Below are 16,305 nucleotides of genomic sequence, written 5' to 3' on the forward strand. Positions count from 1 at the left end.
ACACTCTGACACCCAACGTTGACACCAACGGCCAACGTGCCAGCACCAACCTCTCAGCTGATATTACAACGACAATAACACCAACGTTTGAAAGGCGCCGGTCGGGCCTCACATCGTTGTAGCAAAAACAATCGTGTTATATGTGATATGTCTTGTCTGATAATATCTACAAGTTTAAACGGGCTCTAATTTTATTGAACCGCCTCGTTGGTTAATTGTCCGCTAATAAGGCTGCGAAATTCTGGTCAAAATAATAAAGTTAAACTAAGTTTTTGGGTCCCTTATTTGTCTAATAGCGTCCAACCTCACAGTCGTGTTCAAGGTATTGCTTAGACTCCTATGTTCGGTATATCGGATAGATTCGACCGGATTGACGTCAAACCGTATCTATTGTGGAGTCAGACCGCTCAAAGACATTCCAGCACCTAAAATCCAAAAATAAACGCCTCTATAATATATTATTTATTAAATAATATTGTTTCACTGTTTGTTATCAGAATGTTACCTACATGAATTCGGAAGCCAATTTATGATTTTCAATTAAATCCTTTTATGTCTTTACAAGCGCTGCAGCAAATGATACAATAAATAAAACACCGATAAACTCTGCCATGTAAGAAAAATAAAATTGTTTACAGTAATATTTTACCCGAATAATTTTGATAAAGATATTGTTTAATTACATACCTACAATATTTAAATGTTTATAAACTTTCAGCCAAATATAATAAACAAATTCAAATTATACGATAATATTTTTAGCATTTGTTTTTCATAATACCGATGACTTCTGGGGGAACACAACAACACGAAGTATTGCTGTTTGACGCTAGATTATCTGATGAGCAGGTGGTACCGACAGAATCGGAAAAAGCATTAGACCTGGTTACCAAGCTATTCATTGTCGCTGTCAATATCTTTCCTTAGATTGCCAGGCTGCTGGACAGTATTGATTACTCAGTATCGCGTTTATAGTCCATTTGCTCGACAATCTACTTACTACAATCACTTGTATAGGTAAATATAAATACCTATTACAAGAAATAATTCGCATTCGCGTCAATACAGCGACAATTATCTTTTAATATAATATCAAAACTACAACGGGCCTGCTCGTACATTCAATATTGTTGATAAGATAACACGTGTGAGAAATAATTATCGAAACAGATATTTCGGCCTAGACACAACTTATAAAAAGTTAGGCTTTTAATTCAGTTGCCTCAATTTTATTAAGGACTGATCAACGTCGGCTCATCTTATTTAATTTAAACCTGAATGTTCGGGGGCGGTGAAAGGCGATGACGCTACAAGCAACCAATGATCGTTCAGCTTGTAGTTAAATTAGATAATCCGAATTTAAGCAGCGTTTCGAAAACTGCCGTTAAACCTTATCTAGTTGCAAAAGATAATGGGTCCTATGTATAGTTCTGCAGATATCTTCAACTTTATCTTCTGAGTCAAAAAATATTATTTGTTAGTATTTTATACACAATACATACAGACGTCAAAAAGTTCAAATTCGCTGTTGGAAACATAATTATGTAGGATGTTGTGTATCGTTGACTGGTATTTAGTACTAACTCTGTAACTTACATCAATTTAATGGTCGAGTTTCATGGCTCAGTAGAATGTATTATATGTTCCGAACAGTAGAGGTCTTTTCTCTTTTAACAAAAATCTCCAATATCCCCACATGAACTGAACCGAATTGATGAAATTTAGTATGAAGTAAACTTGAATTCCAAGAAAGCATATGTGCATGCATACATTACAAACATACATTTCACATCTCAACCAGCACCCCGAAACGCGAGTGAAGCTGCGGGCACCTACTAACATACAATAACAGTCTTTAGCTATATTTTGTTGACGGGAAGCGCGAAACCTACATTCCCCCCATCATCTTCCCCTTTGACGTTCATTTAACCCCATTATATTCTCCAGGGAATATACCTTCACAACAAGGATTATTGGCCATAGACCGCCGAGGCCAGGAAACGCTTTGAAGCCTAACTACCGTCTACGCTTAGAGTGCACCACGATAGACCACGCATACAACTACCGAGCGAAGTCGAGCGTGTAGTTGGATAAAAACAAATGATAACATTCACCTATAAACAACTGCATTGCAAGAAGTATAAACCACTCCTTACACCATCCGTGTGGTGTCTACCACGGGATAGTTGGTGTGGCTGTTGCGGCCCGTGTGTATGCAATTATTCTGAAAAAGCATCACATCAGACTTAAAAGATTCGAGGATCCAAAGTATTGCTATTTGGGTTTAGTTCCACTGGTGATTTGATAACTAACCTGTGTGTATTGTTTACCAAATCACCTTCTCATTAGTTTTTCCGGACTATTAACAAAAGAGCAAGAGGTTCTATTTTGTTAATAGGCAGGAAACGCGAACACCATTACATATTGTATTAGAAAAACTAGTAATTTTGTCTTTGTCTAAATCTCATTAGTGATTTAACAAGACTAAGTACTCGGTAATGACAGTTGATGCCATCCCTCTCTTTTTTAAATCGATTGAACAGGAACTCCATATGACTGGAAAGAGTTCAGTACCAATGGATTTCCATGTATCTGAGGAGTGCAAAGACTGCAATCTTCTAATTGACGGACGGCTGAGCATTTCCTCCCAAAAACAACCAACTGTCTTGTATCGGCTCCAGACCAATGAGATAGTTGTAGTCTATATCTCACCCGCACAATTATCTTTCACTAATCACTCGAGCCAAGTCTGTAATCAAGTTGTATTATCAAGGTATTTAGTGAAATTTTTAACATTACCGTAGCAACGTTTGATATGAATACGAATACTTATCGTAAAAACTATTGCGTAAATTAATATTTAAATTCAATAAAATTGTAGCAAAGCATGTTCGGATTATTTAATAACTTAACCGCCCCGGCTGCGCACGGATATAATACTGATACTAAATATACTACAGAATTTGTTTATTTAAAAACTTATCAGTTTTTCCTTACTCTATTGTCCGCGTGTTATGAACGTTTGAATCAATCTATATATTAAGAAAAACCGTATCAGAATCCGTTGCGCAGTTTTAAAGATTTAAGCCTACATATATAGGGACAGAGAAAGCGACTTTGTTTTATACTGTATAGAGATAAATCCATATCTATATTTTTTTCAATGCCCAACACGTGAAAATCTTTGAATATTTTCACATTCCATTTATATCATTATCTTCAGTACGTTTCCGAGGTTTCCGGCTGAACATAATTATACAATATGACCAAAGGTAACGTAGCAGAGCAACGCGTAGCCTGTTAGTAAATTAAAAAAAGTATGTATTGTTGACCCAGCTTCAGATAAACAGGAACATCAAATAGTTAACAATATTTAATATGGTCTACAATATTTATTTTTACAGTCTTCGTTAAAATCATCCATTATTATCTTCCGTATTTAAAGCCAGATTAACAATTCCCATGACAAATTCAATAATATCATATTTCTACTTTTATTTAAAAATGTCAAACCAAAAAGTATTCATTACATTTATATAATTCTGTGACTGAATATAACTCAACAGCTAGAAGTTATACAACCTTTAATGATTATTTATAAATATTATATTTAAAATACTTCATAGGCTGACAGTATGGAATGTGGTATACAATCACAATTTACACACAGCTTTTGATTTATTGGGTTTTTAGTTCTGGCAACTACGCAAATAAAATTTAAACCCTACAAAGCTGTAGATTCTTGTTCTTGGGTTTCAGATTAAGTCAATAACAAGTTTAGGGAGTTTACTGCTAATGTTTATTACTAAGAAAGCCTGAAAATTGGTAGCGGTTGTAAACCTGTTTTAAACAGCACCTAAAGAAGTCCCGCGCCCGAGCTCCTACCTATTGTTCAGGTTTAACAATCAGTTTTTGTAATCTGTAATATTTCACACATTGTGGACCTTTGAAATCGACCAGTTAATTGAAGGCACGATTTTGTCACGTAATTAAATGTACATAAATATCGATAATTTGGGAGCTATGTTGCATTTTGTTCGCTAATTTATTTATTCATACAAGTGTGTGATAATTGCGATAGCTCGATACGGTTCAATAAAATTGAATTGGTATTTAATTGAACGGTCGCCGTCGGCAACTGAACACAATTTAACGACAAATTGGCGCCGACGCAATGGAGGTTATGATCTCGAAGTCTCGCTCCTTATTGAAACCTTTGCGAATATACCAATAATAAATTAATAGATGAGGCTTCTTCCATAATATGCGACTGTATAATAACTTTGAGTATTCATTGACTTCATTCATCATGTAATTCATAATGAATTTATAATTTATATATTAAAAACAGTTTCGTCCCGGTTTTTATCAACGATATCCACTACAAGAGCTCATAGGACTATACATAGAATAGGAATGGCAGGATTACTGCAAATGAAAAGAAAAGAAAAATATTCATTCTGATACATTTTATTTAAACTTTAATCGTATGTCGTTGGTATTTCAAAACATTCAGTTATCGACCTTACTACACAATTTTAAGGTTGAATTTATTTTTTCTTAATACTACAACCTTACCATATCCATAGGTGTATTTATATACAATAATAAATATAAAAATGGGAATCGTATCACAACTTGAGGCACTTGTTCCTAACTTACGTTTTAGTCAATATACATATATAGTCCCAAAGATTCAATGAATTTCGATGACTTATCGGGAGCGGATTTAAAACTAAAAAATATTTTCACTGGAGACCCTTACGTGTTCCCTGCACTCTATACTGCAGATAGCTGCATATACAAAATAGGTTATCAGGTCAGACGAAAATAGATGAGTTTGTTTGAGCTCAGTGTGAAAAGTCGCCTTCTATCAAAATAAAAATATTAAAACAACACCGACGATGCACCCATCGTTGATGGTGATCAACTATGGGACAACTAAAAGATTTTTCCTTGAAAGCTTTCTTCGAGCCAATGCGACGATACTGCATGTTAGTGTTTGACAATACAATGACTAGTGATGACACCTACCCGATGAGTTATACTGGGCTTTGGGCTGGGTAGGTACCGAGTACCGCCAGATGTTCTACCGCAAAACAGTAACACTTAGTTAGATTTGAAGGGTTACAGAGTAGTGTACAGGCACAAGGAACAAAACATAGTTCCCGAGAATGGTGGTGCATCAACGATGAAAAGAGTGCGTAATGATTCATACAGCGATAACTTCCATGGATGGTAGTCATCACTCACCACCATGTCGCATCTCCCTATCCACATGCACGTAACAGAACAAATAAATCAAAATAAAACTTATTATTCATTAAACATCTTATTTGTTTGACCAGTAATGAAACATATTCAGATATTTCTTCCAGTCAAAAGTGATAAGATATTTATAAAATAATTTATAATATGCAGAAATACGATAGTATATAATAATGAAAGTTTAAGACAGTAAACGTGTTTTAGTAAAAACTAAGCGAGCCTGCAATGATAAAATTTAATGTCATAATGACAATAAAGTATCGGTTCAGAATTGCATCGTTTTGTTATTTTAGGTTAATTCTAAATCCGCTCCTATCAGTTATTATAAACAAATAACTTATAACATTTCTATGAGAAATTCAATTAAAATGAAATTCATGATCAGTGCGACTTCATAAGTTTTTACATTTTAACTTAACGTACACATGAAATTGAATAAAACTGCTACAAAACCTTTAAACTTAACTAATTTGGGAGGTCCACACAAATCTATCTTTTCAGGTCGCTTATTAAAGTCAGATTAACTAATATAACGAAACGCTGACCGGCCATTGGTTGCCCGTTGCGTTATCGGATACAACCGACCAATGGCCATTCAGATCCCAAATTGATTAATGATCAGATTGGTTTAACGTACTTTTTGCTGTCTTTATTGTTTTAATGGTCATCTCACACACACGAAGACACATTGTATGCACTAAGGACACTCATACTATATTATCTTAAAAATATTGATCTTAAAAAATTGACTTCGAACAACGTGTAATCAAAAGAATCTTTTAGTTTAGTCAAATTAGTTTAATTTAAAGTTTTTTATATAATATTATTTAAATTTATAAAACCAAATAATAAAAGTAACACGATACATTTATTATATTTTTCAATAATTTGCGGCCGCCCCACGCGATAAATACACCAAAATATAAAGAGTTAAAAATTAAATAGGATCTTATACACTTCGTCTGATATAATTCGTGCTGTCTCGTTCTAGTCTGCGAAGTGGAAGCAGGAAAACAATACCTTCAGCCTCAAATAGAATTTGTTTAATCTTAAAACTAATTTATAACGAAGTATGAGGTAATGGTTATGATTCTAGGAAAATGATTTCATCTGTATTAACCGATCTAGTTTCCCTTATATTTGAACCAGAAATACTCGACAAGGATTTTTTACCTTACAAGTGCCCACAGCCCACAGGTATAGATATATATTAATACTGCGAAATAATCTGTGCCCTCTTGAGACAAATCAGATCCAAAATTAAAAAAAAAACGATATTAAAACGAAAGAACTATTTTTCAGTGATACCTTCATTGATTATGATTGAGTAGACACTAGTTGACTTTGAACAAACTTGCCTCACACTAAATGTCCAGGAATTCGGTTCATATGCCCATAAAAGAGCAACACAAACTGTCAAGGCAGTCTGACAAACATACACAGATACAGTTGCTTTTGCATTCATCATACTAGTATGGATATAATCCTGTACAATTGTCATTCAAAAGTGCTTGTAGAAGCCCTTTCCATAATCAAAAACCAATCATGTTTGGTTTTAGTTTTATTGACTTGTATTGTATATTGTGAGCATCACCAAAACTTTATAACATATAATTGCACTATTATAATCAAAATAACCTTATTGTCATCTCCTATATTGTGAATACATCAAGTCTAAAGATCTTTAAGCGATCTTTATCAAATATACATATGTATAAATTGTAATGTACATAATTTGTAAGAAACCCATAATATAGAAGCTGTGGGCACTTAGTATGCCCAGATGGGGTATAAAGCCCTATTTTCAAATAGTTCTCCGTGCCAGGCTCGATATCGACAGTTCCAGGATGGGAACCTTCTTGACCAATTCTGTCGAGCAATCCTCGATAAAAATATAAGTGAAACCGGATTGGTTAATAACAGTACGAACACTTACAACTACAGTTCATTTAATAAATAAAATGGTTACAAATCCAAAAGTTTACGTATTTGTAGTTACTGAAATAATAATTGCTATATATATGTTGGTTCATCTGTACGTTATCGATTATCATAAAAAATGGTTAGTTGTTGCTGCAGTTTTACAGCAAATCACAATATTCTAAGTACGTGTTAGTACCGAACTCACTATCAACATAAACAACTGTCCAACTTTTATACGTACGTAAACGTAACACCACTGCTGGGCTAATGGCCTCCTCTCCCATTAAGGAGAGGCCTTGGAACATATTCCACCACGCTGTTCCAATGCGGGTTGGTGGAATGCACATGTGGCAGAATTTCAATGAAATTAGTCACATGCAGGTTTCATCACGATGTTTTCCTTCACCGCCGAGCACAAGATGAATTATAAACACAAATTAAGCACATATATATAGTGATGCTTGCCTGGGTTTGATCCCGAAATCATCGGTTAAGATGCACGAGTTCTAACCACTGGGCCATCTCGGCTCTACTTTTATGAATGCATTTTATGAAATTGATGAGTTGATTTGATTAATAATTTAGTATCTCTTCTCTTCTATTCTCTTGGGCGATATGAAGATTTCTAATAATTATCCTAAGAGTGTAAATAATTAATGTTATTTCGAAAATGCAAATGTTAACAAGATAATAAAGTATAACAATATCAGAATCAGTTTCATTTTAAATTATATGCTTATACAACTTTTAATATTTATCAAAATTATATCATACCACAATAATACTTAGACGAAGTGTCCGTTCAATGATTCGCGGGTACGCACATTATAATGTAACAATAATAAATGCATTAACAATTCGACCGCAGCGGAATTATCAGTCGTAATTTTATTTTTTTGGATAAACCAACATATATTGAGGATATTAGTCAACTTTATTCGTATTTTAAAATAATATGCTAAATTGAAAACAGCGCCATCTGTCGAAAATTAGCGCAGTTGTAAACGAAACAAACTGGGTGCTTAAAATATACCATCGATTTGTAGAATCGTTTAGCAGTACCGCGACTACAGACCAACCAACACTATATGTACATATTATAGTAAATAACCGCACACGTCTTCATCAACCCAACTATCTAAATTGGATAAAATTGATAGCAATCGAAAGTGTTCCCGCACCGCTACAGCCTTCATCGCGAACTCAGTCTGAAAAATGAAAAACGAAAACTCTTTAACATTACAAAGCAAAACACGCCTCACGTGACTCGATAACAACAACAACGACAACCACAGCCGGTAAATTTCCCACAGCTGTGTCAATAGCTTGTCGGTCGAGCATATGGGACGTGACGGTAAGTAAGTGGTGGCACTGACTTGTGCGGGCGCGGCGGCGGCGGGGGGCGCGGGCGCGGCGCGTCGACGCAGGCCGTCTTGAGGTGCATGGTGAGCAGGCCGCGCGCCACGAAGCCGCGCCCGCACAGCGAGCACGCGTACGGCCGCGCGCCGCTGTGGTACCTGCGCGCGGGGGGGGGGGGGGGGCGTGTCAACGACCTGATACTCGTGATATCGTATTGTTTGCTAATCGTACCTTTTAAAGTTGATAGGAAAAAATATATTGTTTATAAATTTAAGTGTACATTATTGTCAGAGGAATTTTATTATACCTTACCCTAAGGAGAATTTATTGACTTTGAAGAACCGGAAACATGGTGATATAAGCTTAAAACCATTACCCCAAAGTATTATGCCATATGACATAACGAAAATATACGAAAAGAGCGATGTCAATGTCAGTGAGTTGTCTAACTTTTCTGACAGGGACGATAAATGAGGACTCTACTGAAGTCTGGAATCCAATGCTACTCCTAAAACCACCGTAGTATCGGCTAAATCAAGACTGCCACCGTTTGAAGATATATTATGATTTTGCTTTCAGAATCTGTTCACATCGGCATAGTCAGATTTTTTCCTGTCAACCTTAAAAATAAGTTAAGTATCAGTCAGCAAACAACACTATGACACAAATACGTTTAAGATAAAAAAGAAACAAAATTTATCCTTGTGGAACACCCATTTTAACGTGGAGCCATTAATGTAAACTTGCTGGACTCTTTGACTTAAGTATGAAGCAATGAGATCAAGAGCTTTACCTTTATTGCCATATTTGAGCTTATAAAGAAGATTATCGTGTTCTACACAATCAAATGCTTTAGACAAATCACAGAATGATCCAATAGCCATCTGTGATTTTCCCAAGCATGGTAAATATGTTTGAGAAATGCTATTCCCGCTTCAGTTGTCGACCTCTTTCTTGTAAAACGGAATTGATGAACAAATTTTATTAGTCATTACCACACAACAAAATATTGCTTTTGGTGTATTATATGTAGTTTGCGAGAACTTGGTTATAAAAAGAGCAAATTATATAAATATGGAGGAGGCTTATTCTACTCTAGAGAGATTCTCTGTGTCGACGCATACAATAAGTTGTTCACATTCGGAAGCTCTGCACGGGCTATTTATATAGTTTGCTCAATAGAAAAGCTGATGAAATAACTTCATATACTTTATATTTCAATATTATTTCATACTAATACGTATGATCTAAAGAGATGTTGTTCTACGAACAGAACTTGATAAAATTTCTAAATAAAATTCGATGCAATAACGCGCCTACAATGTAAAATATTCTGCGCAGTTACCGAGGCCATCAGATCAGCCGTCGGAACCGAACCCCGAGCGTACCTCTCGTGGATGACGAGCGTGGAGCGCTGCGAGAACGCCTTCCCGCAGTGCGAGCACACGTGCGGCTTCTCGCCCGAGTGCACGCGCTCGTGCAGCTTCAGGTTGCACTTCTTGACGAAGCCCTTCCCGCACACCCTGCGGGCCAGTGGCGGCGGTTAGACACGGGACCGACCAGCGAGCTAGGCGAGGAGGAGGAGGGGGGCGACGCACTTGCAGACGTTGGGCTTGTAGCCGGTGTGGATGCGGATGTGGAACTTGAGGTGCTCGCGCGAGGACAGCGCCTTGCCGCACACGTTGCACAGGTAGTTGAGCTCGCCCGAGTGCACGCGCGCGTGGCGGCGCAGCGAGTTGGCGTGCGCGAAGCTGCGCGCGCACACGCCGCAGCGCAGCGCCAGCGCGCGCGCCGCCGCCTCGGGGTGCGCGCGCGTGCGGTGCGCCAGCAGCACGCGCATGAGGCGGAAGGCGGCCGGGCACGCGTCGCACGCGAAGCGCGCCGCCGCGCCGCCGCCCTCCTCGCGCCGCAGCTCGCGCGCGCCGTGCGTCAGCCCGTGCTTCAGCATGCGGTGGTGGTCGCGGTACGTCACCTCGCACAGCGCGCAGCGGAACGGGTGCGCGTCGCGCGCGAAGTGCCGCCGCCAGTGCTCCGCCCACTGCGCCGCGCCCACCATCTGCCCCAACGCGCGCGCATCGTTACTGCCGCTCGACACCGGTCACAGTGTACATATTTGTATGTTGTTGATTATAAAACTTGTTGGACGACAAATACCTTTAATGTGTCAAATAATTCCTCCAATAGTATTGAGCGTACTCGTTCACCAATTTGATTACTATAATTTAATGAAAAAGGTTATCGTGTACCAACTTGTAATTGAACAAATTAAAGCTTGTAAACACTATGTGCCCTTGGGCCTTTATCTTCAAAATAATTTATAAAAAATTATACAAGAGCTATGTGTAATTTGTTTTTACTAATTACAAATCCGAGCAAATACCATATCAATGGCGCTATTATGGATTTACAGACATCGAGGTAATGTGTGAGACCAATCAATGAGCGAGTGTTATGCTTCTATGTGGAATAAAGGAATTGGATTTGATTTGATTTGATTTATAGGTGAAAATTGGAATTCGGACGCGATGTCAGGCGGTAAAATTCAGCAGCTGGGATTAATCCAATCAGTTCCTCAGAAAATTTCCATCAAAAAAATACATGAATAATTTTTTTTCTTACAAATGTTATGTGTTGACAAATATCAGGTGCCACAGCAAACAGATTAACCTTGATGATGATATGATGTCATGATGACACATTGGAAGGCTACAGTGCAGAAAAGCACTCACTCGTACCATTTATGAAAACAATGTAAAAAAGTGGTCCCAACATTGAACTTTGGGCACTCCTGATATAGTATAACAATAGATAGACAGAGTAGTAGAGGTGTTACCGATTTGCTATAACCATAGAGAGCAACTAATAACACTACTAATAATAATAGAAGGAGCTTTCTACTTGAAACAGAAGAGAATAATCTCAATAAATCTCTTTTAATATCACACTAAGTAAGTTCCTTTACAAAAATCGAGAGATTAACTTTATCAAACGATCTACGGTATTATACAGCTTATGGAAAAAATATATTAAAGATCAATAAATTGATAACAGCCGATTTGTTTTTAACAAAATATGTTGCTGTCTTGTGTCTTTTCAAAAAACCGACTAAGTAAAAAGTAACAAAAACTTGTCAGGTTACATTGATTTCTATTTGTGTAAACCAGAAAAATATTCCAATTTCTATGATGCCATAAATATTTGGTACTTTACATGAATGACAAGTTTTCTATGTCCATTATGATGACACAGCAATTTTTGAATTTCTATAAAAATAAATGTGCTGAAATGTGCCCAGTATGTGCTATGATGTGCCGCTTGAAGAAAAATTTACTTTGAGGAGGTCCTTTTTTTAAGTCCGGTTAGCACCGCTACTTTGCTTTACCGAATTCATTAAAATTGCGCCGTAATGTGCTCGACATGTGACATACATGGGCACATTTCAGTACATTTTTTTTAATAGAAATTCAAAAATTGCGATTTCATCATAATGGACATAAGTTAATGTTGTCTTAAATTTTCACGATTATTACACATTTAAATAAAACTAATTATAACGGATTGGAATCGCGTATATTAATTATTTTTTTTAAACATCCCGACGTTTCGAGCACTTTGCAGTGTTCGTGGTCACGGGTAGACTAAGATGACATTTGTCTATTTGAAGAACAAAGGAAATATTATTAACAACTACCGCCAACGATTTCTCAATTGGTATCTTGAGTAACGTTCCGGTTGCACGCAGAAGGCACTAACTGTATCTTTAGGTCTTGCATTCTGTTGGATTTGGGGTTTTAAATTTTTAATAAGTGGATCCCAGGTGTTAGAAAGTCTCCAACCATCTTCTCTATTGAAGTTCGGATGTTTTTGAATTTCAATAGCCTCGCGTATCATTCTAGGAATGAATCTGTGTTCTCTAGCGAGGATCTGTGGTTTATCAAATCGGATAAAATGGTTAGGTTTATCCAGAGCATGTTCACAGACTGCAGACTTTGAAGAACGTTGTTCTCGAACGTTGTTGTTGTTCTTTAAATAAACAAATGTCATCTTAGTCTACCCGTGGACATACGTTGTTGACATAAATTTTTTTTTCTCAATGGTATTCATATCTCTTGTTTATGAGACGTATTTGGCTAATTACGACGTTTTATGAAAGTAACACACAGGGAAATTGTTCGGTTGTTAGCTTTGAAAAACGTCAGGAATTTGTTTCAGGACACCTACAACAGATAACATAAAATGACGACAGAGACATCCCAAGACAATAACGATATCATACAAAAAAAGTAGAAATAAGTTTATTAGTAGGAAATGGAAAATATTATAGAATTTCACCTGATTTTCATTTATGAAAACGTGAAAATGCCAAAACAATTATCCAGTAGTATAAAATTAAGTAATTTGATGACTTAGTATATGAAACTGCTCATATGTTGAACCAAAATAGAAGATATGCAAGTCAATTGTAAAGCTCATTTATTCTTTTTTCAATAGTAGTCAAGTAATAAGCTCCATACAATATTATATCTGTGACTGTACTGTATAGTGAGCATGAAGCAACAGTGAGAGTCGCAATGTTGTGATTGGCAAAGCTACAAAATTTAATCAGCCGTCCTGTAGTTTATAAACATACTTAATAAACTATATATATATGGCCATATAGACATAACTCATAATTTCTGGCGTTTTAGTCCTGCTGAGAATTGACAATTGTTATTTGAATGTAAAACTTCAGTTAGGAATTGGATTTCTAGCTGAAACACAGCCAACTCTTTTACAATAGGCTATTTGACAATGCAAAAAATAAATTGTGAATTATTGTAATCAGTGTATATTATGAGTTTAAAAATGGTTATTTACAAACGAAAGTTGAAAATAATACTTAATTTATTCAAAAATCCAAAAATAAAAATGCAAATTTTCAAACGTTTGTCAGGTGACACAAAACGCTCCTGATTGGCCGGGCTTATGATGAAGTCACTTTCTAGTAAGCTTTGCTTTTGTACCATATGTACCACAAATTAAAATACATGAACGTGACGTCATCGACCCCATTGCAGCGCCATATTGTCCAAGTAGCGTTTTTGCGCGCTATTTAAACATGGAATTTTTAATATGAATTTTTTCGGCAAATATGTACTAGAAATAAAAAACACAACTTTTACTGGGTTCCTTAACTTCTACTAAATAATATAAAAAGGATTTTGAAAACCAGTCAAATAGCCCATTATCAGCATAATCTCTCTTGAAGAAATTAATAGCTTCTTTCACTTTTAAAGCCATTTGAGTAATTTGCATTAAAAATTTTAACTTAAAGCACCATTATGTTCTTTGGGTACCTTTTGACAGCGTAGGCAGCGCGAAGCTTCGCCAGGGGGAGCTGGCGGTGGGACAGGTTCCTGAGAAGCCTCGCACTTGCGCCCGTGCTCCCTGAAATAGGCAATTGACGGAAATTATAAAACTACAAATAATACGATTAAGTGTCGAGATGGCCCAGTGGTTAGAACGCGTGCATCTTAACCGATGATTGCGGGTTCAAACCCAGGCAAGCACCGCTGATTCATGTGCTTAATTTGTCTTTATAATTCATCTCGTGCTCAGCGGTGAAGGAAAACATCGTGAGGAAACCTGCATGTGACAATTTCATAGAAATTCTGCCACATGTGTATTCCACTAACCCGCATTGGAACAGTGTGGTGGAATAATATGTTCCAAACCTTCTCCTCAGAGGGAGAGGAGGCCTTTAGCCCAGCAATGGAATTTACAGGCTGTTGTTGTTGTTGTATCAAACTACTCCTTAACATTTTTTTCTTGATAGTATGTATGGTGCTCTCAAAACTGTTAAAATGTTATATGTTAAGGTTTAAAAACAACATTCATGACATTATATTTACCTCAGTGCGCACTTGTGTGTATGTGCTCTCATCTACTTACTAGATAAAACTATTATGAGATTAAATTATTATGAGATCTTCTATATAATTTTTAATGTAATATAAATAATCGAATACCCAACATACTTATAATGTTTCAGCAGTGCCAGTCTCGAGCCACACTGGGCAAAGCACATGCAACAATAGAACACATCTTCACTGGACTCCGGTTTCAGCCCTTGCATGCTATCCAAGACCTTTCCCAGCTCCTGCGGCCTCATCTCTATCTCTTCCTTGACAAGATCCAGATCCACTCCAGACTCCTCACTAATCAGCGCCAGTCCATTTGTGAGAGACTGTGAGCCGAGCTCCTGCTTACTTTGTTTTGTTTTTTTTTTCCTGCCTCTTTTAGCTTTTATTACCCCATTGCTAGTGTCGTTGTTTTCTTTTTTACTTTTCTTTTTTTTCTTAAGATCGATAAGGAACTCTTCCTCACTGTTATCTGAATGTATGTCTATGTGTGCAAAATCATCTATTTCAAAGTAATCACACTCTTTTTTAATTTCTGGTGATAATGTTTTTGGTTCAGTTTTGATTTTAGGCTCACTGGTGCTGTCCTGTTGGTGCTCCGTTTGTGTGCCCTGGGTGCACGTGTGAGGAGGTGGAGGTGAGTTGGCATTTTGTTTTATAATTGAGAAGTCTAATCTGTCGTTAACAATAATTTTTGATGATGTCAAAATGCCCTTTAATCTGAAATAATAAACATATAGCATCAGTTTTGTTCATTAATTCTAGCATAAGTTATGAATACAATACACATACAATACATTACATATTCATACATATATCAAATAACATTACAAAGTATACAAACATATATACATATATATTGTTTTCTCATTTTAATATATAATCTTATTGCACATTAATATGTTCAAAATAATGAATAATTAATATATTAATATAACACAGTTTCAGCTACTAATACTGAAACTGGCCTAAAATCGGCCCATCTAGGTACGGCAGTCGTAACTGTCGTTGTCTTGAATGAATTCATAAAAAAATGCGCATATTATATTAATTACAGCTGACCCGGTCAGGCGCGAAGCTCACCTGTTTTGAACTTCAATAGTTTCATTACAGAATTGGTAAAAATCGTTCACTTTACAACTGCACTTGTCACAAATCTTCTGAGGTAGTCGATCGTTTTTAAACACCTGCCGACATCACATTATTATTAAAATTTTCGAATAATACCACATTAAATTGTATCAAATTCAGTATACTTTACCTTTATTGGCAAGTATAACGACATTTTTAAAAACAAAGCGTTCTCCTCATCAAAAATATAATTATTTACAAAATGAGTGGAACAGCATAGACGGCAAATATCATCCATGTTTTAAACAAAACAATATTTATAAGCATAAATTAACACAGTACACGATGTTTATCCGCTTTCGTTACGAAAGTGACAGCTAGTTCAGCCATTTGTCAATATTGACCTTACCCAGCCAGTGTTGCAAGTTAAATAAATTCTAGCTGTGCATTAAGAAAGACCTGAATTTCTAAAACATATACTTACATATATAGTTATGTTAGTATTCGAGCAGACAAGAGGGTGGGCGGAGAAGGCAGGCGCGACAGGGGCCTGCGCCAAACTTTTGATTAATGAACACAACGTTTGTAAAGTTAACTTACTCCAGTTAAATTGCAAATATTCAAAACATTGTAAACTTGGCTTTCAAGTTGAGCGCTTTCTGTTCTGTTTTTAGACATTATTTTCTAAATTTACATTTATCCATTCATTCGTTTAACAGTACGTATTACTTTCAGGTATTACTGTATATGTTTATTTATTTATGTCACTAGTGTCACTTTTGCA

The 16,305-nt window shown here is 36.4% G+C and overlaps 1 protein-coding gene across 1 annotated transcript; it reads right to left on the minus strand.

Moving 5' to 3' along the window:
- Positions 1–8,375: 8,375 nt before the first annotated feature.
- On the minus strand, positions 8,376–15,904 carry LOC124540545 (zinc finger protein 260-like). Its single transcript, XM_047118201.1, has 7 exons — positions 15,712–15,904; positions 15,534–15,637; positions 14,568–15,170; positions 13,887–13,977; positions 10,149–10,606; positions 9,939–10,073; positions 8,376–8,708 (listed from the first exon to the last, which is right to left on the minus strand). The coding sequence occupies exons 1-7, from the start codon at positions 15,817–15,819 to the stop codon at positions 8,510–8,512; spliced, it is 1,698 nt and encodes a 565-aa protein (XP_046974157.1). The 5' UTR covers positions 15,820–15,904; the 3' UTR covers positions 8,376–8,509.
- Between the last annotated feature and the right edge of the window lie 401 nt (positions 15,905–16,305).

Source organism: Vanessa cardui, chromosome 25, assembly GCF_905220365.1.
Source record: "Vanessa cardui chromosome 25, ilVanCard2.1, whole genome shotgun sequence".
Classification (NCBI taxonomy): Eukaryota; Metazoa; Arthropoda; class Insecta; order Lepidoptera; family Nymphalidae; genus Vanessa; species Vanessa cardui.

Excerpts from the sequence above, each read along its gene's own strand:
- LOC124540545 (XM_047118201.1), bottom strand. The coding sequence starts at position 15,819 with ATGGATGATATTTGCCGTCTATGCTGTTCCACTCATTTTGTAAATAAT. Across the intron at positions 15,171-15,533 it reads ACTATTGAAGTTCAAAACAG|ATTAAAGGGCATTTTGACAT; the intron begins GTGAGCTTCGCG and ends TTATTATTTCAG. Across the intron at positions 13,978-14,567 it reads GCACTGCTGAAACATTATAA|GGAGCACGGGCGCAAGTGCG; the intron begins GTATGTTGGGTA and ends TGCCTATTTCAG.